General features: G+C 52.2%; 11 protein-coding genes across 11 annotated transcripts; 4 read left to right on the forward strand and 7 right to left on the reverse strand.

Moving 5' to 3' along the window:
* Positions 1-136: 136 nt before the first annotated feature.
* On the reverse strand, positions 137-1,423 carry N7532_010822 (uroporphyrinogen decarboxylase HEM12; the record flags this gene model as incomplete). The annotated part of the gene is made up of 4 exons (XM_056623313.1): positions 137-210; positions 264-1,187; positions 1,276-1,317; positions 1,369-1,423. 4 exons carry the CDS (start codon positions 1,421-1,423, stop codon positions 137-139), a joined length of 1,095 nt encoding a protein of 364 aa, XP_056470729.1.
* Positions 1,424-1,767: 344 nt separating this feature from the next.
* trm82 (putative tRNA methyltransferase) lies at positions 1,768-3,369 on the reverse strand (the record flags this gene model as incomplete). The annotated part of the gene is made up of 3 exons (XM_056623314.1): positions 1,768-2,149; positions 2,201-2,890; positions 2,948-3,369. 3 exons carry the CDS (start codon positions 3,367-3,369, stop codon positions 1,768-1,770), a joined length of 1,494 nt encoding a protein of 497 aa, XP_056470730.1.
* A 401-nt stretch (positions 3,370-3,770) lies between these two features.
* Positions 3,771-4,836, forward strand: N7532_010824 (60S ribosomal protein uL10; the record flags this gene model as incomplete). The annotated part of the gene is made up of 3 exons (XM_056623315.1): positions 3,771-3,824; positions 3,887-4,076; positions 4,145-4,836. 3 exons carry the CDS (start codon positions 3,771-3,773, stop codon positions 4,834-4,836), a joined length of 936 nt encoding a protein of 311 aa, XP_056470731.1.
* Positions 4,837-5,775: 939 nt separating this feature from the next.
* N7532_010825 (phytanoyl-CoA dioxygenase family protein) lies at positions 5,776-6,663 on the forward strand (the record flags this gene model as incomplete). Its single annotated transcript, XM_056623316.1, has 1 exon — positions 5,776-6,663. One exon carries the CDS (start codon positions 5,776-5,778, stop codon positions 6,661-6,663), a length of 888 nt encoding a protein of 295 aa, XP_056470732.1.
* Positions 6,664-6,936: 273 nt separating this feature from the next.
* Positions 6,937-7,446, reverse strand: N7532_010826 (putative antigenic thaumatin domain protein; the record flags this gene model as incomplete). Its single annotated transcript, XM_056623317.1, has 1 exon — positions 6,937-7,446. One exon carries the CDS (start codon positions 7,444-7,446, stop codon positions 6,937-6,939), a length of 510 nt encoding a protein of 169 aa, XP_056470733.1.
* A 339-nt stretch (positions 7,447-7,785) lies between these two features.
* On the reverse strand, positions 7,786-8,184 carry N7532_010827 (uncharacterized protein; the record flags this gene model as incomplete). The annotated part of the gene is made up of 1 exon (XM_056623318.1): positions 7,786-8,184. One exon carries the CDS (start codon positions 8,182-8,184, stop codon positions 7,786-7,788), a length of 399 nt encoding a protein of 132 aa, XP_056470734.1.
* A 1,397-nt stretch (positions 8,185-9,581) lies between these two features.
* On the reverse strand, positions 9,582-15,211 carry N7532_010828 (GARP complex subunit Vps53; the record flags this gene model as incomplete). The annotated part of the gene is made up of 5 exons (XM_056623319.1): positions 9,582-10,325; positions 10,397-12,189; positions 12,253-12,280; positions 13,061-14,569; positions 14,774-15,211. The coding sequence occupies 5 exons, from the start codon at positions 15,209-15,211 to the stop codon at positions 9,582-9,584; spliced, it is 4,512 nt and encodes a 1,503-aa protein (XP_056470735.1).
* A 774-nt stretch (positions 15,212-15,985) lies between these two features.
* On the forward strand, positions 15,986-17,461 carry N7532_010829 (retrograde cargo receptor ERV46; the record flags this gene model as incomplete). Its single annotated transcript, XM_056623320.1, has 3 exons — positions 15,986-16,178; positions 16,257-16,437; positions 16,519-17,461. The coding sequence occupies 3 exons, from the start codon at positions 15,986-15,988 to the stop codon at positions 17,459-17,461; spliced, it is 1,317 nt and encodes a 438-aa protein (XP_056470736.1).
* Positions 17,462-17,976: 515 nt separating this feature from the next.
* N7532_010830 (DJ-1 domain InhA-type) lies at positions 17,977-18,294 on the forward strand (the record flags this gene model as incomplete). The annotated part of the gene is made up of 1 exon (XM_056623321.1): positions 17,977-18,294. The coding sequence occupies one exon, from the start codon at positions 17,977-17,979 to the stop codon at positions 18,292-18,294; it is 318 nt and encodes a 105-aa protein (XP_056470737.1).
* A 630-nt stretch (positions 18,295-18,924) lies between these two features.
* N7532_010831 (uncharacterized protein) lies at positions 18,925-19,980 on the reverse strand (the record flags this gene model as incomplete). Its single annotated transcript, XM_056623322.1, has 1 exon — positions 18,925-19,980. The coding sequence occupies one exon, from the start codon at positions 19,978-19,980 to the stop codon at positions 18,925-18,927; it is 1,056 nt and encodes a 351-aa protein (XP_056470738.1).
* A 793-nt stretch (positions 19,981-20,773) lies between these two features.
* N7532_010832 (uncharacterized protein) lies at positions 20,774-24,606 on the reverse strand (the record flags this gene model as incomplete). The annotated part of the gene is made up of 4 exons (XM_056623323.1): positions 20,774-23,854; positions 23,939-24,093; positions 24,167-24,517; positions 24,591-24,606. The coding sequence occupies 4 exons, from the start codon at positions 24,604-24,606 to the stop codon at positions 20,774-20,776; spliced, it is 3,603 nt and encodes a 1,200-aa protein (XP_056470739.1).
* Positions 24,607-25,262: the final 656 nt, after the last annotated feature.

Genomic DNA, 25,262 nt, shown 5'->3' on the forward strand with positions numbered 1-25,262 from the left:
GTGGGACTTCATAATCCCGCCCGAATCTCATTTATATTCAAAGTGGGAGATGTCCTGTGTATCATGAAACTTTTCGCTTGACTGCTGTATACCGCTCGGTGGTAAGGAAGCCACCACTCGTTGGGTAATCTAATAATCACGCCGCGGTGAGACGGTGGATTTCCTCAAAGAAGAACTTGAGGTGCTCCGGATCCACGAAGGGAGTGACACCTATTCACGAGTATTAGCACCATAGATTCACTGCCGTTTGAAACGCCACGTACCGTGTCCAAGATTGCAGATCCAGCCCTGCTTGCCCTTCTTGAATCCCTCAACCATCTGCTCCACAGTAGCAGTGATGGCCGGACGACCACCATACAGCATACCGGGATCAGCGTTACCTTGAATAGTAACTCGCCCATTGGCAATGCGCATGGCATCGGCAGGGTCATGCAGCCAATCCAGACCAACAACGTTGTAGCCAGACTCGCAAAGATCCTCCAGGCCGTACCAAGCACCCTTAGCAAACACAGTCATGGGGACAGGCTCCAGGCCCATCTCCTGCAGTCGCGTAGGCAGATTGGCAGAGATGTGACGGAGGTAGGGAAGCGAGAAGGACTTGAAAGAGCTGGGAGACAGCTCACCGGCCCACGAGTCGAAAACCTGCACCAACTGAGCACCCGCCGCGACCTGGAGAGCCAAGTACTCCACACAGATCTCGGCAATCTTTTGCAGCAACGCCTGCGACTCCTTCGGGTACTTGTAGACCCATGTCTTGGACTGCACAAAGAGCTTGCTGCCGCCACCTTCAACCATGTAGCACAGCAGAGTCCACGGCGCACCGCAAAAGCCGATCAGCGGGACGCGACCCTTCAGCTTGAAGCGTGTCAGGGAGATGGCCTTGTAGACATAATCCAACTCGGATTTCACATCCACCTCTTTGGCCATCACCTGCTCGTATTGCCCATCTGTCGGCGACTGGAGCGGCTCGGGGAAGTGCGGGCCCTTCTTATCCACCATTTCCACCTTCATTCCCATAGCCTGGGGGATGACCAGAATGTCTGAGAAGATGATTGCCGCATCTATGAGGCCCTCGTAGCGTTCAATGGGCTGAAGAGTCAAGGTCGAGGCGACCTCTGGCGAACGGCAGCACTCGAAGAAGTCTCGGCCGCCCTTGGCCTCGTGGTACTCGGGGAGGTAGCGACCAGCTGATGAAAATCAAGAAGAAACCATTGTCAGCCGTGAGATTCACAAGGGGGATTTCAACAAAGGAAAGGGACGCGGCATGAAACTCACCCTGTCGCATAACCCATATCGGCGGGCGCTCAACCTTTTCGCCTGCGATTGTCAGCAGGTTCCTAGGGGGAAAATATGATGAAACCAATTTACCTCGCGCGGCTCTCAATAGGAGATCATTCCTCAGCGGCTCAAATTGTTCTTGCATGGTGGGTGGTGGATTGCAGATTGGAAGAAGGGAAGTGGGAGGATTCTCGGGGTACCGCGGGCAAGTGATTTGATCCGCCGCCGGAACCTTGGAGGCTAGGAATGGGTTATCCGCCGAGGCTGACCAGATCGAGGGCGTCCAGGCACTCACCCATTAGTAAAAGTAAGGCGCTCTACGAGCTGGGCTTTTGATACAAGGATTATGTGAAGCCAATTGAATTCTGGTTTAAGCTACAAATTTTACGTATGGTAGGTAATAATCCATGCTGTTTTGTGCTTCTGCAGAGTTTGATTTTTAGTACCTAAAATTCGTCTAGGATCCAATGTACATTCAAACTTGATTTTTCAGTCGTAAGCCCTCTTCCGAAGAACGCCCAAAGTGTACAGAATGTCGTCGAACCCCTTCTTTTGCTTGTCATCGAGCTCAGCCGGGAGAGCCGAAGTTCCCGCTGAGTTAATGCTAGTCGCCAAAGGGTCTTCCACTGGTTTCCACTTCAAAGATTCCACCTCCACGCTGACTTGAAAGTATTCAAGGAGCTTCTGAGGTGTCCCAGAAGTCGACTTCCATGCTTCGGTCGAGCCAGGCTCCCGGATGGTGTCCACAGAGACAGCAATTGAGCCTCGAGAGTCGATACCAGTCAGATCCAGGACGTTTCCGAAACATTGAATAGTGTCCTGCAGCTTCAGAGTATCTTCCTCGATTGTGAATGATAAAAGCTCTGGAGATCTATTCTGCATGTTAGTGATATGTACGAAGGTAAGTGGGACTGTTACATACCCCTCTAGTGCAACCAAGATTGCTTTCACTGTAGCTGCGGACTGCTCAAGAGAAACTGCCCAGATTCCTCGAACAATGGGTTCTGGTGTTTGCACAAGGCCTTCCAGCGAGACTTTTTGAAGGACCTGGCTTTCACCCCAGTTCCATAGAAGTAAATAGTTGTCACCTCCGCCGGAAATGAGGTATTCGGGCGCCCAGGATGGGCTGCAAAGCTTCGTAATAAATGAGGTGTGGCCCAGGCAGTACCGTTCAATGATGTGAGACTGGGGGATTCCTCGAGACACACGAATATGCTCGTCACGATCAGCGGTTAGAATATAATTTCGGCCTGGCGTGGCCTCTGTAGGCAGAGCCACGGCGATCAAATCGGTCAGTAAGGAGACATGACCAATAATCAACCTGTGCTCGAAATTGAGAGAAGTCTTTTCTTCGGAGCTGGGCTTTTTCACGCCACCATTCTTGGCGGCCTTCTCGGCTTGAATCCGTTGTTGCTCTAGGGACTCGAGGTTGCGCCTCGAGTGTACGGTTAGTGCCGTAGCAGCAGGCTTGTAGGCCTTTTCCTTCTCCGTGCGAGGAAGATACTCTCCCGGAATAAGAGGCAAGGAATATGCATCACCAAATTTGTCGCCACACAGAATAGTTTGACCGTCGGGAGTCAAGACCAATGCGCTCGGCCGCTTGGGCATCTCTCTTCATCATTCTTAGCACTTGCCAGTCGAGCAACAAGAAAACATGACGACTACCTACCGCGAACTGAGCTCTTCAAGCTTGCCATTTTCACCCAAGTTGAACACCCGGATGCATTTGTCCTCCGCAGTCAGCGCGATTACATATTTTCCATCGAAAGACGTGGTCAGAATTGGGATGTTAGACCATTCCGGCAATTGCTTGCCCGAGCTTTTCTTCGGCGCAGTGGTGTCTTTCAAATTTTCCTCGAGCCCATCGGCACCCGACGAGAGCTTCCTCCTCTTCTCAGGAGGCGCTTGATCCTCGGGAGCAGACTCGGTGTTGGACTCTACATTCTTCGGCCACACGTCCAGAAATTGACCAGTGGTGGCGGCATACGAGTAAAGATGCCGCCCTGCCGAGGCAATCAAGAATTCTCCGGAGCTCGGCGACTGCTGTTTGACATACTGCACGCACTGAAGGGGCTGCTGGAAGCTCGCCATGATGATGCCCAGGCTTTGCCAGTGGTTCACAGAGAAAAATTCAAAAATTCGCGGTTGAGGAAAAGTCAAATGCACGAATCTACCCAATAGGAGGACGGACAAAGTGACGCAGGAGAAATCGAAGAGATGCGAAGGTCCGATCCGATAGCCAAAATATGCAACAAAACACAAAAAAGATTTATCGACAGCAAAAATATCGCGCGGCGGCATCAAATGGCCCTTGCCGTTCTACATCATCACCGCTCGCAGCCCGCACCAACGTATTTCCGGGTCGCGACCACGTGACCCACTAGCGAACCGCACCGAAAAAGAATTTCCCAAAATCGCATCTGCTTCCTCCACAACCAAATCACACACCAACTTGTCCTTAAACAACCTATCTTCAGCGAAAATAAGGAGAAATGGGGGGCAAGTCTGCTACCAAGGCCGCTTACTTCGACAAGCTCAAGGGCTTGGTGCGTATCCTTGATTCTCGGCTCACCGTCGAACTGCGTCGCTAACTTGTATCCCATTGTAGCTCGAGGAGTATGCTAGCATCTTCATCGTGGGTTGCGACAATGTCTCTTCCCAGCAGATGCACGAGATCCGTCAGTCCCTCCGTGGCGAGGCTGTCGTTCTCATGGGAAAGAACACCATGGTTCGCCGTGCCCTGAAGGGTTTCGTTACTGAGAACCCCGAGTGGGAGCGCCTTCTGCCCCACGTCAAGGGTAAGTTTTCTATACCAGCTCCAATTGCACCAAGGTGACCAATTGACTGACATGAATTTTCTTCATAGGCAACGTTGGTTTCATCTTCACCAACGGTGACCTGAAGGAGACCAAGGAGAAGATCCTGGCCAACCGTGTCGCCGCCCCCGCCCGTGCCGGTGCTTTCGCTCCCGGTGACGTCTGGGTTCCCGCCGGTAACACTGGTATGGAGCCTGGTAAGACCTCTTTCTTCCAGGCTCTCGGTGTCCCCACCAAGATTGCTCGTGGTACCATCGAAATTGTCTCCGATCTCAAGCTTATTGAGGCCGGCAGCAAGGTCGGTGCCTCCGAGGCCTCTCTGCTCAACCTGCTGAACATCTCTCCCTTCACCTACGGTATGACCATTCAGCAGGTCTACGACCACGGCCAGTGCTTCGGTGCCGACGTCCTTGACATCGGCGAGGAGCAGCTCCTGAAGACCTTCAGCCAGGCTATCCAGACCGTCGCCGCTCTGTCCCTGGCCACCAACATCCCCACCATCCCCGCCACCATCCACTCCATCGTCAACGCCTACAAGAAGGTTCTTGCTGTCGCTGTCGAGACCGAGATCAGCTGGCCCGAGATTGAGGAGCTCAAGGACCGCATCGCTAACCCCGATGCCTACGCCTCTGCTGCTCCCACCACCGCCGCTCCCGCCGGTGGTGACGCTCCCGCCGCGGCTGCCCCCGCCGAGGCTGAGGAGGAGTCCGACGAGGACATGGGCTTCGGTCTGTTCGACTAAACGCCTCGTCCTTGATCGGATACGAATGCCATGTTTTAGATACTTTGATTTGATCCAGGCCTGAAAAAAAGGCTGGTGAATGAAATAACGACGACTTGGCAACGGATCTACTTTCCAGTTTCCTTTTTTCAGACACGCTTGATGGAACGTAGAAACACGCTCCATTACCTGTCTATCTATAAACGGTGAGTTTCAAAACTTCTTTTTCTTGCATGCTACCTCGCTTTCTCTTGACCTTTTGTCTTGTACACTTTCCTTTCTACCTTGATCGAGTACTCTCCCCTGGCGGATGATTAAACATTTTTAACCCCGAGCATTCGGCCCTTGCGTAAGGGTCGCGCTGACGATTAAAAACGCAACAACAACACTCTAATTTTTTGCTGACGCCACATCAATATTTGCCTTTGTTTTTGTCATGACTTATTTTCACATCACAAAGCAATTGCTAATTTGTTCTCAGATGACAGGTTTATTGTACGCGGACACTCTGTAGCGGTCGTGTCAACGTAGAGCGTAGGAATTGGTGGTGGATTGTGGTCCGTGTGTTCTTATAACCAAAGAATTACTATGGCGCGGTACTAGCTAGTTTCAATGGGACAAATTCGGCCTCTTCATTTCTTCCATCAATCTATAATGTAGTTGCTTGAGCCTATAGACTGCCCGAAGTGATGTCCAGCCTTTTTGAAGGGCGACCATCATGGAGGACTATGCCGCTCCGCCCGGCGAATCGACTGGTCAACCACCGGCGGTGCCGGGGCTTTCTCCGCATACCCGGAGTCTGCAACCGACGTGGGGATTGTTGTATTGCACAGATAAACCATCGGTTCTTAGCTCTCCAGTCTCAGTGTCCAGGGGATCGCTTTTTCAAAGTGCAACAATCAACATCTGTCTGATCGTTTAACCACTGGCTCATAATACGGTACTTGCATCAGAAGCAACATGGCGCAACCAGCAAAAGAGCCACAGGTTAGGCTGATCGAGTTGACGCCCGACGAACTCGCTTCCAAGGAACTCGGCTCGCACAATCTTCAAGCTGCAGTCGAAGCCCTCCATCGAGATGGGATCGTCGCGATCAAAAATGCCGTGGATATCGCACATCTAGACAAACTCAACGCCCGAATGGTCCCTGAAGCTAGAGACCTCTACGCACGGCCGGACACACATCGCAACTTTGGCAACGGCACGGGCAATATCCAGCAAGAGCCTGTGCTTGAAGACGACTTTATCTTCGACGATGTCATTGCCAACCCTTGGGCAACGCAAGCCATCCAGTGCATGCTCGGTCCACAATCAATGGTGCGATTCTACAGCGCCAATACTGCATTCAAAGCGACAGAACGCCAGCCGCCACATATCGATATCACGTTCGACTTTCCAAAGGTGCCGTTTGGCTATTGCGTGAATATCAATCTCATTGATACGACGCCGGAAAATGGGGCTACGGAGGTCTGGCTAGGCTCGCACGTTGATACGGATCGGGATGTTCTGAATCTTTCACAAGAAAGCATGGAAATCAAACCCGAGTTTCAAGAGCAACGACGCAAGATTAGCCCGCCTATTCAGCCTAGTCTTCCTAAAGGGTCGTTGATCATCCGGGACTTTAGGCTGTGGCATGCTGGGAGACCGAATCAGACGGATCAGCCTCGGGTGATGCTTGTTTCGGTGCAGTTCCCTCGCTGGTACCGGAGTAATTTGAACATGAAACTTCCGGCCAGTGTTAGGGATAAGTTGAATTGGGGGGATGCTATACCTTGTGTCGAGTGGATGCCGGAGGGATACGATTATCTTCAAGGCTCCCACGACCATGATTTTGTTTTACTACCTTAAATCATGTGTAAAGATAAAAGATACTGGTTTGGCAAGAGGAATTTTGCAAATTTTCGATCGATCGAGTTCAATTTTTCCCACAACAAACAATTAATGTTTGCGCAGAAGCAATTCTATGTCTTGTCTATGTCTATGTCTATGTATATATTCAATGGTGTATCGAACATTTGGTCATAAATCCGAGGCGATGTCATGTACAGCGACGGGATGAGAGGAAATAAGAAAAGAAAGGAATGGAATTTTTTCATCAAAATAACTGGGATAGTGGCATGTTTATCCCAGAGTCAGGACGTACTGAGCATCAGTCGAGCACGAAAGAGTGTTGACATCATCCGGGTGCTGGTAGGAGTCGGCGCAGTTGGAGTCGCCAGCCTCACAGGTAGCAGTGTCGCAGCTGGAGTCGCTGGGGATTGCAGAGAAGCCGTGCTGGACGAACTCGGAAGAGGCGTCCATGTTGATGGAAGACAGGTCCCAGAAGAGCTTGTCGGAGTCGAGAGTGTACTCGAACTGGAGGACACTGTCGAGGCTTTCGCTGGTGGACAGCTTGATGGAGATACCACCACCGTTAGGGTTGGTCTGCCAGTTCTCGGTGTAGGAGTCACCGCCAGACTTGATGGTCTGCATGGCGCCAGAGTCGGCGGAGGTGGACCAGAGGTAGACGTCTGTGCCGAGGTTGTTCACGATCTGGACATTGCCGCTGGAGGACGAGTCGCGGGCACGGTGAGGCAGAGCAGTGGCGGCGGCGGCCAGGATGCTGGTGATGACAACGTTGGAGAAGAACATTTTGGTTGTAATGTGTCGTTGGATCGACGAATGTGATGTCTCGAAAAGACTGTGATGGAAAGAAGAATGTTCTGTTCAAACGACAGTTGAAGAGAATGTATGAATCCGATAAGAGAGAGAATCGGATTGCAAAAGGCAAGAGAGCGAATAAAAAAGAAAAAAGAGAGAGAGTAAAGGTCTCAATGATTGTAGTGATTGATGAAAGAAAGAAGAGTTCTTAGTCGAGATAGATACACCCTTATATATTGTTCCTGGGCGTGTTGGAGTCGTGGCAACCCCCGGCACCCTAGCCTTACCCATTCGTTCGATGGAACAGTGAATTCATGGTTAACCATGAGGCTAGCCAATGATTCTGGGGTTGGTGGAGTGTCCTGGTCCCAGATGGTCTCGAACGCCGTTGCCATCGCCGGAAATGGAAGGCTTCTCGTAGAGTTTTGCAGCCTTCCATCCTTTTCGGGGGAAAGTCTGGTACGGTCTGTCGTTCGTCGATCCCCCGGAAGCGAAGGAATCCTGTGGGGTGCTTGACATCAGAGCCGCTTCAAACTTTTGTTCCTTGTGCTTGACGCGAATGATTTTGCTGCGGTCTCCAACCGAGGACTCCAAACCTTTTGTCCCTGAAGTTTTGGAAGGCTCGACCCAGACATCGGGCTCTCTGAAGAGACTGATTTTCGGTAGTTCTCGAAAGTTCCTGTTTCCTTTCCATGGCCGGCATGAGAAGGCTCGCCCACTGTCCGTCATGCCATCTGGGCTCGCTACCGAGGGCCAGTTCCGATGTCGCCTTCTCCCTCTAAGCACCCTATTTGACCCTGGCCACGCGACTCTTGCACCCGCTATCAGGGTCTGGATTGAATTTGCCAAGCAATTGTCAAGATCCTCATACCATCTTCATCCTGGCGAACGCTTGGCGGGTGGCCAGGCCCAGGATGCTCTTTGTTGAAGGCGCGGGGCGAGGGAGATATCCTACAAATTTTAGCATTCTTTGGTCTCCGCAACGGCCGAGTGTTGTATGTTGCCAGTCTGAGTCCGACAGGGATGCGGAGACAAATTTGACGTGGGCAGGATTGGCATGGTGGTTGAGGGGAAGGCTAGACTCTCCTTCACGGGCATGGGAAGCAAACCGTTGCCAAGCATTCGTCCCGGCTCCATGATTTTTCCAATGCAACCAAGTAGTCTAAATAATCAGGCAGAGTTAACTACGAGAACCACGACCATTTCCAACTTCTTTGGTGCCCCCAACCTTAACCTAATGTTGCCCAGTTGGTGACGAGGCGGAAAACGAACAAAACCCTCCGGAGGAATAGATCCGGTGGAAGCCACCGGGTGCTTGTCCACGTCATACCATGAGGCAAAGCACAGCCTTCCACCACCACCCGGACCATGTGCGAGCAAGAGCCATGTACCAGTATCTGACAGGCCAGGTACCCCTCCACTCACCATCGAGAAGCCCATGGACGGCCAGGGACGGACAGGTACGCACTTCCTCCGAGAATCGAGAGGATGCTCCGGAAGGCAATATGCGATCGAACGATCACAGAGGAACACAAGAAGGGCTCCAAGGGACGGAGTAGGTACAAAACCCAGTTGCGAGACAGAAAAGGGGTCCAGATTCGAACCGACAACGGATGGTCGAGACTGGCTCGGTGTGGGTATGAGTCCAAAGACCTGTCTGCCAGAGGGCGCTTGTGAATCCGCAATTCGGCTGCTGTCGTCGTTGCGACAGCTCAAATTTAGAACAGTCTAGATGCATCTGCTTTTCAACTTTATCTGGGACCATTTCTGGGCCCGACTAGTGCCTACCACTCCGGCAATGGCGATCTTCTAAGAAAAAAAAAGGCGTCCCCAAAGCCTGAACGCTGATTAAGCAGCTTCCCCTTGACCGAAGTTCGGCCACTTCGCATCATGACCAGAGTAGTCACGGTGGTGGAGTTCTAGTGTAGTTGGAAGGCGAGGATTCGTCGCAAGTATTGTTGCCCACAGCACCACAAGCCGCGAAGTGGAATCCTTTACGAGTGTCCGGTCCCAGTTGGGTATCTAGTTACCAGTATGTCTGTGCAATATGCTCAGGGTATTCAGGCGAGACAAAGATATTTTGAGAATTAATTACATGTTCTCAAAGGCAAAGATCATGTTCAGGCTCACGGATCATCAGTGCCACGGCCAAAGCGTCCTCCAAACCCACCAAGGTCACGACGGAAGAATTTACCAATGTTCTTGAGGTTCTCGTTGAGGTTTCCGGCGGCTGTAGACTCCGACGGAGTATGAGCGTGACCAGTCTGCTGCGACGATGAAGGCGGGGCAGGGGACGAAGATCCGGAGGTACCCCCCATACCGGTGTTCGAAGTTGCACCTCCGGAAACCCCGGTGGAGCCTAAAGTGCCGAGGCTGGGGTTGCCAAATCTATCCACGCCGTCCTTTGCTGCGGAAATGATGGCTGATCCAAGCATGGAGGCATCAAAGCGCGACGGCATAGACATGGAGGATGTGCCAGTTAGCCCAAGGCCCTGGGATACCGAACCGGTGCTTGTGGCACTGGGGGTTTGCAAGGCGCTGAGGATGGGATTGCTTTGCTGGAGGCCAGCAGCGTAGCGGTCTGAAGCCCGGTGAAGCTGGAAGAGCTCCACGAGGTGATTCTGCTCCTGGCGGCTACGGATGCCTTTGATATCAAGGATTTTGCGGAAGTTGTTGTTGTTACGGTCCGCGATGTGGATGAGGTATGCCTGGACAAGAGCCTCTGGCGGAGACGGACGGACCTGTACGGTTTTGAGAAGTGTTTCGATTTTGAAGAAGCTGGTGTTCACGCGTTTGACAAAGCCTGCTGGAGCCGGTGCAGGCAAGAGGGACGAGAGACCACTTTTCAGTGTGTAGGAGTCAAGAAGCATCTGGCAACATGTCAGTTGGATGGAATCGAACCAAACAGCATAAGAGGCAGTTATGGGGAAGAGAGTATTACCTGTTCAGCGCCTGTCTCCGAAACCGGCTTGCATAGAAGAACATTACTGATGAATAAACTGCATATCAACTCAACCAAATGGTCAGAGAAAGCTCGAGCGTATTGCTGTTTGTGTAGCAATTGAAGAATCTCCGATGCCTTCTCCTTCGTTTGCGAGATCATTTCACCCACATAAGAGCTTTGATCGCTGACGGCCTCGATTTTACTCCATGGAGTGTTGCGCATCTCTCGCCAGCATGGTTCCAAGTGCACTTCAACTTGCCGCACAAGCCCTCGCACGGCCGCGGATGCAATCCCCATGAAGGAGTCTGCTTGGCTTTGTAAGTCGACCGATTCTTTGAGAGGTTCATCTAGTCGGCTCTTGATCTTCTCCTCTAGCTGAGAGCACGTAGTGTAGCAATAATCAGCGGTGTTGAGAACAGAAACCAGATCTTCTATTGAGGGCACCTTGGAAGGCGTATGGCCAGACGGCCGTTCACTGATGTAAAGAAGGAGAACTTGCTGTGCGTACTGGTCAAGGTATTTGGCAAAGACCTTCGCCAGCTCAGCAAGACTATTGCCTGTCGAGAGCTTGGCACATTGTTGCAAGGAGTGTCGATAGAACGTGAATAACTCAGTCGACGATGATATCACAGTATGAGAGTTGAACTCCTCATCAGGGGGTTTGAGAGGTTGTTGGCGATACTTGGGCAAGAGCGCAGCCAGCTGTTTATCTTGCGCCTCGACCCAGACACTGAGATATGGCTCAAATGCCTCAGAGATAGACTGACTGAATGCCGGAGTTTCCGTTGAAGCGAATGTATCTGTAGAGGGGCGGGCAGGTGTAAATCGACGCTCAAGCGAGTGCTCAAAATCAAGAGTCTCTTGCAAGCATGAAAGAAGCAAGTTCACGTCGATGGTCTGACCACTACGGACCGACCGCGAGAGGATTCCTTTGAAGTCGTCTCGGGTACCCTCACAAAATACATTAGCCAGGATTTCATTGACGCGCCACGAAGCTGGAAAGATGGCCGCATTCTCCTCGTCGTATATCTTCAGGATGCGTCGGAACCACGAGTATCGGCGAGAAATGTTGTCCAGGGATCCGGCCTCTTCGTTGTTTCGGAAAACTTGACGATACTCGCGCAGCTGGGTGTTGCAGTACCAAGTTACAAGCCGGGACCGAGCGTACTCGCCCAATGCATCCACCACAAGACATGCCTCCGACAAGGTGACCCTCTTCTGAGCCACTTCGCCCTTGGCGAAAGCTATTTCAAAATCCTCGCAGACCTGCTCTAGGAGACCTCTCTGGATATCTGCAACGTTGCGGCTCAGGATTGCTATCTGGTCGATGGATCGGTAGGACTTGAAATGGGCCATTAGCTGGATCACCGCCTGCAGGAGCTGCGCGCAATCGCGATACTGTCGGGTCCGACTGAGCGCCTGCAGCTGGTCATATGCGGTCGTCAGCATCTGCAGCCGCTTCAGGGCTGTCATCGACAATGTCAGGTTCTTCTTCGCATTGTCCAATTGCTTGATGTCGGCGGTCATGTCCGTGATGGCCTGCTCAGTTTTCAGGGCACGTTCCCGTACGTCATCAATCTTCTTGAACAGTTCGGACAAATCGGCCTTTGCGGTCTGTATGCGTTCGACGCTCTCGGCATTGGAGGTAACCTGCTCCTCCACGAGGGTGCCAATATCGTTGTCCAGTTCATCTTCGTAGGTGTGGAGAGCGTCGGAGATCTCGGAGACGGAGGAGAGGGTGGAAGGGTGTGAGAAGATGGCATTTAGATGGTCGACAGGATCGTAGTCCACTTGAATCGTTCCAGTCAGTTTCCGACGTAAGTACAGCCTCTCCGGTTGACGTGACTCCGTACCTGCTTCCAAGGCGTCGAGGGTGGGCTCCTCTGGAGACATATGGCCCGTTTTCGGGGAGGTAATTGCCATCATCCCGTTAGCTCGCCAAGATCATTCTGTTGCCAGCCACAGGATGCTGCGCCAGGTCAATGCTGAGATGCTTGGGGTTGGAGGGGAATCAAGCGGCCGAGCTGATCGGGCGAGTCGCACGGGCCGCACGTCGGGGGCCACCTGGGCCGCTTGGCATTCCAGGGATCTCCCACGCCAGCGGCTCCATTGAACAACTACATTCTGCCAAGGACGTCCTACGTTAGAATCTACTACATGGAGCCATCTCATCTACGATCTCCGCGCACTACATGAATAGGGGACAATCAGAATATTTGTACATGATGATATTGTCAAATGTCTGTCTGGAGCCACACGAGGCATAACTTGATTCTTAACGTACAAACCCTGAAAAATCCCCGCAGAACCGTTCCTTTGCGCCTGGAGCCATGCAAACGGAAAATAAATCAAAGCCACTCAGATGTGTCAGGTTCCCTAGCATCAGCTGTTTTCCACCGCGGGATCGAAATATTGACTAGATCATAATGATAGGTCGAGTAAGATTCTCACAGCGAGCGAGCGAAAAACAAAATAATGATAGATTTCTTTTTTTTTTTTTTCTTTCTTTTTTTTTGGGCGTATGATGAGATCGACGTTCGGGTCATGTCCATTGTTTATGCCCCGTTAAGAAAAGCCGTGGCGGGCAACGCCCCCTGTGCCTGTCGAATCAGTCAGAATTGGTCCATCTTTCACGTGTAATGTCAGTATTCAGCTGCCTACCTTGAGTGTTTCGAAATTGTTCCAGGCGAGATCGAGGTTCCAGGAATTGCCCTCAAGAGCCATCTTCGAGTACTCCATCGTCATGCCCGACTTTGCACTCATCTGTATAACCAGCTGTTCTTGCTGAACCTGAGCGTCTGGCTTGCCAGGTGCAGGAGCACCGTATCCCTCAGGGAAAGGGGCAGCAATGGAAGCAATCGCAGCGGCCGGAGCCATGGCCTGAGGAATTGCCTGACTTTCCGGACTCCACGCCTCGTGACCGCCGTATGCACGGTAGCAAACAGAGTCATTCAAAACGCGGATGCCGCCCTCGCCATTCCCAGGACCAATGGTAAAAGTCCGATCGAAGCTGCGGGTCTCAACCTTTCCGTTAATAGATTCTTCGAACTTTCCGTGAACCATGATAATAAGACCACCGACTCCGGTGGGACTCTGTCCGGTTGGGTCGGGTAGACCGGGGATTGGGTGGCATTCGATGAGATAGTGCTCTGGATGCGTAAACAAGTCCGGGTGATGTGTTTGGGGGAGAACGTTCCAGAATTCGCGGATTTTTTCAACACCAACGTAGAGGCGGGACATGCGAGCAGGCAAGTGACTGATTTTCTCAAGGTTTCTGCTCTTTCGGATGTACGCGTCCCACCCTGCTGTCTCAGTGTGCTGAGCCTTAGGGGCTTGAGTATTAATGTTCATAGAGAACTGGGAGTTATTGTCGTAAAATCGGCTGAGGAGACCACTGCGATCATTGTCGTACGCAGGGAAGAAAACACGAATGAAGTTTTCGCAAATCTGGGACTCGTCCTGGAAGTAGGGCGGCTGGACGGGGATGGGGGTCTTCTTCCGAGCGGCAATCTCCTCGGGTGTGCGAACTTGAACCTTGTTCAAGATCTGCAGCTTCGGGTACCACTTCATCATGGTTTCTTTGAAATTCGGGTCGGAGCTGTACTCATTGTCGGACAAGTCGAGACCTTCCAGATTGCGGAATTTCCACCGCCACGCAACCATCGCCCGAGAGTCCTTGATCTTGTTGCCGGAAAGGTCCAGATTTTTGATGTCTGGGAATGTCTGAGCCAGGGAAGTGAAGGATGAGACATTTGTGAGTTGGCAACGAGCCAGCGAGACACTCTGCACCGCCTCTTGCCGTTGGACCGAGCTGTTGAACTGCATTCCGCCAAGTTTCATCAAGGCAGGGAAGAACTTGGATTCAGTGGAAGGATTTTCGAAAAGTCCCATGGCTTTCAGATCGGGATCCTCCATAATGTTCGACAGGTCGAGGAAGTGACCTTGAGGGAAATAGCGTTTGCTCAAGACCGCAGTCAGCTTGGCCTTGGTATCGGCCGTCGAGGCGTTCTGACTACCGTTGGAGAGCTGGCGGTCAAGCACCGTGACAGAGGAGTCGTAGGGTTCAATCGTAATAGCAACGCCGGCAAAGTTACTGCCGTTGATTCGAAGCATCCTATCTGCCGCGTCCTGACGTACAGAGGCCACCAGAATATCTCCTTCAACCCGCGACTAATTGGAAGTCAGCAAGTGATAACCAAAATGATGTGAAAAATAAGAATGGAAAAAAAAATTAGAGGGAGGCCGCAAGTCTCGACAGTTGTCGACTAGTGCAAGTCCGAAAGATCGTACCAGCCGATGAAGGTGACAATCAAAACCGCGAATAATCAAGAAAAGCCGGATTTCGTGGGTTGCAACTAAGGGTTAATGATATACCTTTGAGATTCGGACACGGGGTCCCTTTTGTGTCATGTTGTGCATCTTCCGTTCGAGGAAGGAAAGAAGGTGCTCGACGCCGCCGTCGCGGTGGGAGGAGACCTTGCTGCTTCTCCAGCCGCTGATGGCGAACTGGGCAGTGCCCCCTCCGCTACCCTTACCCTGTCGGACATTGGCCTGCGAGTGGCCCTGGGTGTCCTCAGAGATCGCCTTCTCGATTAGGTCCGGGTTCATGCCAAGCTTGTCGCGAGCCTTTCCACCGGCCAGTCGCCCTCCAGATGCGCCGCGAGAGCGACCAGAGTTTCCACGAGCTCGTTTTCCTCCACGGCCGTTGCCATCCATGTCCATATCGCCATCTCGATCGGTGCGCGTTGGGCCCCGCTTGCGGATACCGCCGCTGGATGCGCCGCCCGATCGGCGGGACTTCATGGACTTCATGATGTTGGTAGAGGTCGGTCAAGAAGTCGAAGGTGGGTTGAGGGAGGAAGAGTCGAGAAATATAGGAGGAGGGCGGAGAGGCGGGCAGGTAGATATGAGAGGACGGCTAGTGAATGCCTCAACGCGTTGCGGACCTTTAGCCAAGCGGGACGCAGTTGTTTCGCATTCACTGGACGGGTTGCTGTCGAAACCGGAGAGAACAAGGAGAGATTGAGAGTGAAAGGCCTTGGAAATATAAAGAGCGGAATGTTTCACTGTCAAAGGAAAGAAGGCAGCGATCCCGCCGGAGGCTTTTTTTCGCGACGCAAAGAACCGCGAATGGTCTCGGCCAAAAAAGTGACGCATTGGTCACGTGATAAGATCGTAGTGGATGGATGCCGTGTCAGGTGACTCACGCCGGATGAGTCAGCGTGTCGCCCAATCAGAAGCTGTCCTCTGTCTTCATTGTCAAATGGGGCCAATCGACACGGCTATACTTCGATCAGGCCAACTTGCACCAGATCTCATTCCCCGGGCGCAGGACTCTGGATTGCACCCGCAATTGATCTGCCTTGACCGGTCCGAGTAAGTGTGACCATTTGTCTTCCTCCTTTCGCTCGATATGTTTGATCGCGACCTTCCTCGTTTCGCCAGAGGCAGCTTGCGCGTACCAAGTTACCATGAGACCTCTGCTAATCTCCTCGCTCGCTTACACCAGACGATCGCGCTGCTGACGCCCTCCGAATTATTCGCCCGGTTGACGGCTCGCCCTATGGTCTGCAATTGACTTGCAAGATGCCCGCAACGTCGCGATTCACTAGGCTCGATGCCTTTGCCAAGACCGTCGAAGATGCGCGCATTCGCACCAACTCTGGTGGTGTCATCACCATCGCGTCGCTATTGATAGTTTTGTGGCTAGTGTGGGGAGAATGGGCCGACTATCGCCGGGTTGTAGTGCAGCCAGAGCTCATCGTCGATAAGTCGCGAGGTACGTATTGACCTGTGTGGAGTGATCAGTGTGAGACGCAACCCTCGAGGAAGCTGGCTGACAATGTGATATGGCTAGGTGAGAGGATGGAGATTCACTTGAATATGACATTTCCTCGGTTACCCTGCGAACTCTTGACTCTGGATGTCATGGATGTCTCAGGCGAACTCCAAACAGGTGTTGCACACGGTGTGAACAAGGTCCGGCTTTCTCCGCCCTCCGAAGGCGGACGTGTCATTGATGTCCAATCGTTGGATCTGTATGTTGACTCTTCTGGCTTTGGGTGTCCAATAGACCCGCATACTTGGCTTTGAACTGACATGGTCTCCTTGACAACCAGGCACTCGCCTTCAGATGCCGCTGCGCACCTTGCCCCAGACTACTGCGGTGAGTGCTACGGAGCCACCCCTCCGGAAAACGCGATCAAGCCTGGCTGCTGTAGCACTTGCGATGAAGTCCGCGAGGCGTACGCGCAGAAGACATGGGCCTTCGGAATTGGTGAGAATATTGAGCAATGTGAGCGCGAGGGCTATAGTGAGAAGCTCAAGGCCATGCATCGCGAGGGCTGCCGTGTGGAAGGCGTGCTCCGAGTGAACAAGGTGGTTGGCAACTTTCACATTGCTCCTGGCCGTAGCTTCACAAACATGAACATGCATGCCCACGATCTGAAGAACTACGATGTGCCCGGCACCCCACCCGACGAGCAGCACACTATGACCCACGAGATCCATGAGCTTCGATTCGGACCCCAGCTTCCTCCCGAGCTCGCCGGTCGTTGGCAATGGTCGGATCACCACCATACGAACCCGCTTGACGACACGAAGCAGGCGACCAATGAGCCTGCGTACAACTTCATGTATTTCATCAAGGTTGTGTCAACCTCTTATCTCCCTCTGGGCTGGGATCCTCTCTTTTCGTCAGCCATTCACAGCGCCTACGACAAGGCACCTCTGGGCACCCATGGCCTGGGATATGGTGCTCAGGGCAGCATCGAAGCCCACCAGTATTCAGTTACTTCCCACAAGCGTTCCCTCATGGGTGGCGACGATGCTGCCGAGGGCCACAAGGAGCGTATGCATGCCGCGGGCGGTATTCCTGGTGTTTTCTTTAATTATGACATCTCTCCCATGAAGGTGATCAACCGTGAAACTCGCCCGAAGACATTCACCGGTTTCCTGACCGGTGTCTGTGCCATCATCGGCGGTACCCTGACTGTTGCCGCGGCACTGGACCGGGGTTTCTATGAAGGAAGCATGCGCATCAAAAAACTGCACTCGAATTAAACCAATTCCCTTAGAGATCAGAAATATGGCGAATTGCATACCTGCTTGAGAATGCATTGGGGACGAAGACATGTGGGCACTCATGGCGTTTGGGGATAACTCTCTCTATGCATTTTTTTTCAACTTTATATTTTCTTTCTGGGCTCGTCATAAGTATCTCTTATCAATTTTTTTACGGTGAATGAAATAATCAATTTCAATTCTCCCTGTGCGTTTGGTAGAGGATCCCTTTAAATGGTGCTTGTGTTGCATTTTATTCGGCGACGAGAGGTTTCCGCCTACCGTTTGACTATACGGATTAAATCTCCTCGCTTGATATTCCTTTTATTGGTTGTATTATTCAAACTTTCCTTGTAGCGCGTCCAGAGGCCGTTTAGGCCGGTTTTGTCCACGACACTTCGAATGGCGCCATTAACCATGCCGCTGACTTTTCGATGTCCATACATATTATTCTTTTCATACGTTCACCTAGAGCATCTCCCAAGCTTCACAGGGTTGAAGGGCATACCTTCAATATGGGCGGATCTGCGCTGGTCGCCATCTTCCTCGCATTCAACAGTCTCGATATCAACAGACCCATATCAAGTCTCTCCAACAGCAACTTGTCCATTATGATCATCGCCAAAGGTGCACTCACTACCTCGCAAGAAAATATCACAGTGAAGCGAACATTGTCATTTGAAGAAGCCAGCGCACGGCTATCCGATTATGATCTCATTATACTCGGCTCGCGTTCGAGAAATATCCTGCCCTACGTCCAGCCCGAAAATGCGCAATTGAGAGCTTCTCGAATTCATCGCACAGTACGCAAGTCCTCCGATACCGATCACTAAAGAGAGCACAATAATGTCTGTTTGTATCGGAAGCTATCTGCTTGCAGTAGCTGGGGTTCTTGATGGCCTCGCAGCTACGACACATCGTTTGGCACCCAACGGCCTACGTACGACCTGCAACAAATATATATCGAAGACCCCCGGCGCAAAAGGGACGCGGACCCTGCCCGAGAATCCTTCAGAAACCGTTTCTCATTATGACGGAGGATGTAACGAGTCCGTGTTCGACTCATTACACTGGCGCGGTCACCAATGGGATAGATGCTACTTTGTATTATGTTGCTGGTCGTCTTGGACAATTAGTTGCTGTTGAAGTCTTAGAGCTTATTGGGCACAATTGGAGAGATGAAGGCATAAAAAGCAGTTGAAACACTTTTGAGTTGTCAGCATGTGATATAATCAATGGCCATGTTCACACGCTGCAGTTAATATATATACACTACACTACACACGGTAGCCACCATCACATAGATTACCATATCTCATCTCAATGTGAGTGATTTTGAGGAGATAGACTGTCACATGTCATGGTACACACCGCAATAGCCCGCACACGAGCGTGAGAGATGATACCTATATTCATTCTGATAACTACAGTAGTGTACTTGTAGTAGTGGCCTCTAAGCCAAACTAATTTGGGTACTTCTCTCGCGTCAGATCCCGACTGAGAATATACTGCTGGCGCTCAATACCCCATTCAGGGAGAACTGTCGACAAAGGTCGGACTCCTTCCTGCGTAGCCTGCCAAATATCCGGATCTATAGTGCGAATCTTCGTACCATAGGGGAGAAGCAGCTTATTCTCATCCGGAAGACCCTCAGTCTCGAGTCGGTTCATTTCATGTAGAATTTCCGGAGTTGCCTGCCGGCGAAGCAGCGCCCAAAATTCCTCATCAGATGAATTCCAGAGGGCCTCTTCTTTCACTCGCCCGGAATTGACCAAGTCACCGATTACCTGCCCAGTTCTTTTCGAGAGATCTGCCTGTGATCTGTGCGACCAGACATCTCGATCTGTTGCTATGTATGCTCGGGACAAGACCAGCGCAAGTTGTGCATCCTCGAGAACAAGGAGACGCTCAGGAGACGAAGCAGAGGGAAAGGCTTTAAGGGACCTAAAGACACTTTGAACTTCTTCAAGGCCCAACTTTTCGAAAGCTAGTGCGTCGCGGAGTGCATAGTCGAGTCGATCGGCACAAAGTTGGGGCGCTGGTCTTTCGACGAGAGGAAACAGTTCCTCCTCGAGCGCCTTCAAGTCTTCGAGTCCATGTTGAATGAGCATCTGAGGCAGCTGGGTATTTTCCAAGTACCGAGACTTATGGACTTCATGATAGCTGCCTTCTCCAGGTTTGGCTAGCGCGTCATCGACGACGTGGCTGAGGCTGGTGTGACTGATATCATGCAGAAGAGCAGCAACCTGCTCTTCGACGCTGGCTCCAACCTTGCGAACGAGTAGTAATGCACCGACTGAGTGTTCAAAGCGGGTAACCTTGGGACCATAGCCGAGAAATGTCATCACTCCATGTTGACAAATGCCTTTGAGACGCGACAGCTCGGGGCTTTGAAGGAGATGTATAAGCACAGGCTCTGTGATGTTGTGCTCGCCATATAGCTTGTCTCGTATGATGATGTGCTCATTTGAGACGATCTCGAGAGTCTGAAAGACACCCGTGGGCTGGTGTGACGACATGGTTCGGGGTGGTTGAACGGGGTGGAGTCAGTGTGACTTGCGCGGGGTACCAACAGGTCACAACGCGCGTCTAACTTGCAGCATCTGCGACTGATACGAAGTTAACCGACGATTGACCTGAATATCGCAAGAGGTTTGGACTGGAGACACTGTCAAAGAACAAACGGATGTCTGCTAAAGGCCATTGCCTGTTTATTGGGTCCTTCAGCAAACCATACCCAAGGGGAAGGGATCATCGTGTGGCGTTTAGGCAAATAGAGACAGGTCAGGCAGACAATGGCCGTTTCGACTAGTACACCACTTCACTACATACGACATTGACAATCATTAAAATTACGGTATCAAAGAATGGTCACCCCACAACGGTGTAGCTGCATTCATGCAATCTCATATGTGCAAAAGAGAAAATCTACACCGAACAAGATAGAATGGACACTAAAGTAAAAGGGCGAGATTGACGAAAAACGACAGAAAAAAGTCCGAAGAGGATACGGGAAGGTAAGACGCCTAAGTAAACCATCGCAAGACGCCACGCCCTTCTGCAACTCCATTTTGATGCGCGATGCAATGAAAGACGAGACAAAACTTGAGGGGAAGCAATGCTATAATGGCTGAAGATCATGGAGAGGAAGAAAGAGACTCAAAGCAAACGACGGGTATCAGCCAGAGCTGGATGGTCTAGGTCATAGCTGGTAGGTAATATGCAGACTGAAAGGAGAAAGGCGCAAGTGATGGAAGGGATGAGGAAAATCAATAGTGTAGGACCATTAAAGAAAAGTTTCAAGGCAAAGCCTTAAAGGTGCATGGAGTTGACGTTGCCATAGTAGTTACCCTGCTGAGCATGGTGCTGGCTCTGCTGGTAGTTCGGGGGTGTAGACGACACTTGGTTGAGCTGCCCATACCAGGATTGACGACGGGGCTCACTGGGTCGGTTCATTTGATGAAGGGCGTCCCAGGTGTGGCTAGCTCCCGGAAGGTTATACATGGATTCCTGTCGAGGCTGAGCCAGAGGCGGAGCGACAACTTGGGGGTGATACAACGAGCCGGCAGTCTGAGGAACATATTGCTGAGGGGCGAATGACTGTTGCTGCTGCTGATGTTGCGCCAGTTGATGGTGACGCTGAGCAATCGCATGCTGGACCATCTGGTTTGACATGCCTTCTTTCATCGCCCGCTTTTCGCGCTCTCGGGCATCAATCGACGACACAAGGCCTCCACCCACAGAGGGCTGTGGCTTTTGATTGTTGCTCGACATATCAAAAAATGAAGAACCAGTCATGCGGGCCACATGCTCCTGTTCGCGGGCAGAGAGATGGTTTGAAACATCACCATAGCCCACCATGGTGTTCGCGCCACGCGAGGAAGGGCGATAAAACGGATCCTGGTAGGAAGTCATTCGAGAGCTGGGCCGAGCCTGCTGAGTCCAGTCTCCAGACGCCGGGCGCTGTGGTGGTGGCGGTGTCTGGCCGCTAGATCCGGGACGATGGTGCATATGCATCGGTGGGCTTCCCGCAGCTCGCTGCTGCACAAACTGCTCTGGCGTAAGACTACCGCCCGGAGTTGTGGGACGGCCAGATGCCATTCCAGGCTGCCACAAAACACTTCGTCGGTGATGGTCTTCCTGGCTCGGTGAGCGCATGTGTCCACGGTCCATTGGATTGGTGGGGACATTAAGTCGATATCTCTCAGCATCCGACTCATTGCGCTGATGAGAGGCCTTTCTCAGGGTGTCACCAGTGCTTGGGCGTCCAGTTGTAGGCATGTATGTCATTGTAGGACCGAAATCGACCGTCGGAATATCGAAACTGGGCTCTGGTGGCTTGTCAGATGAGTAATGGGCATCGCCAATCACAAGGTCCTGTTTGGCAGGCTGGCCGACAGTCTTCATTACACCCATCCGAGGCTTGGTCGATTTGACCGACTTCTTGCTGTAGACCGACTCGTGAGTGCTTGCGTAGTCCGGAGAAACTGTAGATGCATCGTCATTGTACACACTTTCCCCCTGGGTGTAGGTTGGAGAGACTGGTGATGGAAGATGAGGAGCAATTCGGTTCAGCGCATCTTCATCCAAGGTATGACGAAGGTCATCGAAGCTTGGCTCGCCTGGGTCAGGAGAGAGCGGCGCAGCGCCCACAGTCTGGCGCTGTGGTAGAGGCTTGCGTCTCACTGACTTGGCTGTGTCAATCTGCAGATGATGATGAGGTGGCGGCGTATCCTGACTACGTGGGGTCGGTGGCCTTTGTTCGGTCTGCATTTGTCGAACCGGCAATGCAATGCCCAGACCTTCATCACTCGAAGAGTGGGCAAGAGCGGAGTTTTGAGATTCAGCGGTCTGTGGAGTCATTGGATGACTGGTCGCCTGAACTGGTCGTTGTGTACCAATGCTGGAATCAGAGTTCTGGTTACGCAGCGTAGCCGCAACCTCACCCACACTTCCCATCGCACCAACTGAGGACAGCTGCGAAAGAGTAGCAAAAGACATCCTGTTATTAGCAAGAGTCTGCTCGTGAGTCGCAGCTGGTCTGTTTGTTGGCATGGCCCTTGGGCCATGTGAAAAGGCAGGCGGACTTGTCACAGGAGATGGTGGCGTGCGTGGTGGAGGCTCTGCAAAATGGGCAGCGTGCCTTGGTTCAATCATGTTTCGTTCTCCCTCAAAGCTAGTATGTTCGGCGATGGGTCCGGCCAGAGCTTGGGCTCTGTCGCGGTGCACTAGATCCTGAGCAGACGAATCGGGGGAGCTTTCAGTCAATGAATCATGCCCGGGCCGGTGTACGGTTTGGAAGCCAGTCGTGTCGGACATTCCCCGGGTGTGGTATCCAAGAGGTTCGTTCCTAGGAGTCTCGTGGATGACAGCGTCCGTGGAGTGGTTGAACTCGGGTTTGGATTCGGGGCCAGCGAATGTACGACGAGATGGATCAGTGGGGATATCACCATGGTGGGTGGAGATGCTGGTGCGGTAACGAGGCCGAGAGCTATTCACGCTGTTTGTTCTGCTTCTACCAGCGGACATTCGCTTCTGCGTTGCCTCCTTCAGCTGTCTCCTCCACTGTGCCTCATTCCAACTCATACTTCCCGGAATCTGAAGAAGATTGACAATATCCAAAACGTCCAGGTAGCCATATCGACGCTCTTTTGGGAACGCGAACATGATACTCTTGATGTGATTGGTGTCGGCCACAAGGCGTGTTGGGCGACCATACAGGTTGAAGGTGTCGAACGTGGGGAACAGGAATCGGAGCATCGTCTCGAGTCCTGAAACGGCTGCGTGCAGCTCAGGCATGACAAACACCATGCCCTCTGCCGTCTGGCGATCTGCATGCATGGTGACCTGACCTTCCATTTTCACCAAAGTCGATTGATCGATTAGCGCCTTGGACTGAGGATATATCGCATACGCCGAGTAGACGTGGGTCACTGTTGCGATCGGAGTAACCTTTTTGGTTTTCTTTGTCTCATAGAAGCTAATACTGCCCGTGATGGGAATTGACAGGCGATCGTAGGCGGATTTCTTCATCGCCTTTCGGGCCTTCTGGACCTCCTTCTCATCAGGAGGGTTGATCACAAACCAGCATCGCCGCCACGGCGTGCCCGCGCCAAATCGCACACGTGCCCAGTCTTCATGGCGAAACTTAGAGGGGGCTAAAATGCCCTGGATTCCAGGAAGCGTTTTCCCCTTGGCGGCAATCAGGGAGCCAGTGTAGGCTTCGTAGAGAGAAGTGTGTTCGTACATGGCGAGGCGGATAGCGGCGGTCCACTGGGTCATTGAGTGGAAGGAATTGAAATGCATCAGATAGCGATTTCTCCCCGCAGACGAGACGCTGACGACGTTCTTTAATGGTTGAACGGCACCATTCCGGATTGGAAGAGTCTCAATCTGTTGCTCATAATTAGCTCAACTGCGCTTGTTTCCTTTAAAAAACCCCCCTGATCACATGGGAAAGGCAGGTGGAATTAATACCATCTTGATTGATGCATCGGCTAAATTGATGTAAGTCGCGGGGACATCCGTACCACCTGCCGCGTCCAGCGCAGCAGCATCCCAGAGGGAAAGCACGGTGCCTACTAGCTGAGCATAGCATTCTGTCCACTGCCGATCGGCGCATGGCCGCCCGTCTGCGCATGGGATTTGCATTAGTTCTAACTTTTCGACGCATTCATAATTGATAGCGAATAGAGGGTCACTTACGGTTGTCTTGGTCATTCAGTTTCAAGAAGTAGCCCTCGTGGTAGACTTTGTTGGTGTGAATGTTGAGATAGGAGAAGATCGGTGACAGCTCCGGTGGGGTATCCTCCGCCTGGGTCATCAACGGCGGATTGCGGGAGAAGATCATCGAAGCCGGACGCGAGCCGAAGCCGTCACCTCGTTGAGTCGGACCATTGACCTGCGATAGTTCAGAGGGAGGGGACGGGGTATCGGGCGAGGGCGTCTGCCAGCGTGGCGGGGTCTGGGAGGGGGTCACGTTGTTGGACGACTTTCGACTGTCTTTGCCGGAGTCATTGTTCTTGGGCGCTCCAAAGGTGGATATGAACGAGAGTACTAAGACGCAAGGGGGGATTAATAAGGTCCATCTGCCGCAGATTCCGATGCACCCGGGGGAAGGGATGATTACCACGCGAGCGACCCATGATGGTGGACGGCGGTGCACCGCCGAAATCTCAATTTCAACGGAAGCTGAACGAGTCGTGGAACGTCCCAAGTGAGAGAAACAAAAAGAGAACGACGAGTGAGTGAAGGAGCACCAGGGGGGCAAGGCTCGAAAAGCCACGGTAGCGCACGGTCTTTTGGCAGCCGGTGGAGCAAGGAACGAAGGAGCCCGCGTGTGACTGAATTAAGAGGGTCAGGTTAATCCATGGAGAAAATGCGCGAGACTCGATTGAGGAGGAGGGGAGGGGGGTGGGAGGAGAAGAAAGAAAAAATTAAAGATGGGGGATGTAAAAGGTCGGGCAGATGACGTTGCCGCCTGGTTGGGAAATGGGAACTAGTCCCAGTCGGACCCGAGGGAGGGAAGTCGTACTGTACTTTTCAGGGAGGATTGTGCCTGACAGTCACGATGGTTAGCCGAGAATATGTGAAAGAGTTGAGGCGCAGAAGGTGGGAAAGGAGAAGGAGCCCCGTGGGTCTTGTTACAAAAAAGAGCTGGAGGCGCATGGAGAAGCTGCATGACACCATCCACCACTCCAACCCTTCGGACGTAGGACAGCGTTACGCGAGCTGCTAAAATTATATTTACTTTATTCCGCGGTCATAGTCGCCGATGGCTCTCTGAGTAGTAGTATTGTAA

Source organism: Penicillium argentinense (genome assembly GCF_028826775.1).
Source record: "Penicillium argentinense strain IBT 30761 chromosome Unknown utg000010l_segment0_segment0, whole genome shotgun sequence".
NCBI lineage: Eukaryota > Fungi > Ascomycota > Eurotiomycetes > Eurotiales > Aspergillaceae > Penicillium > Penicillium argentinense.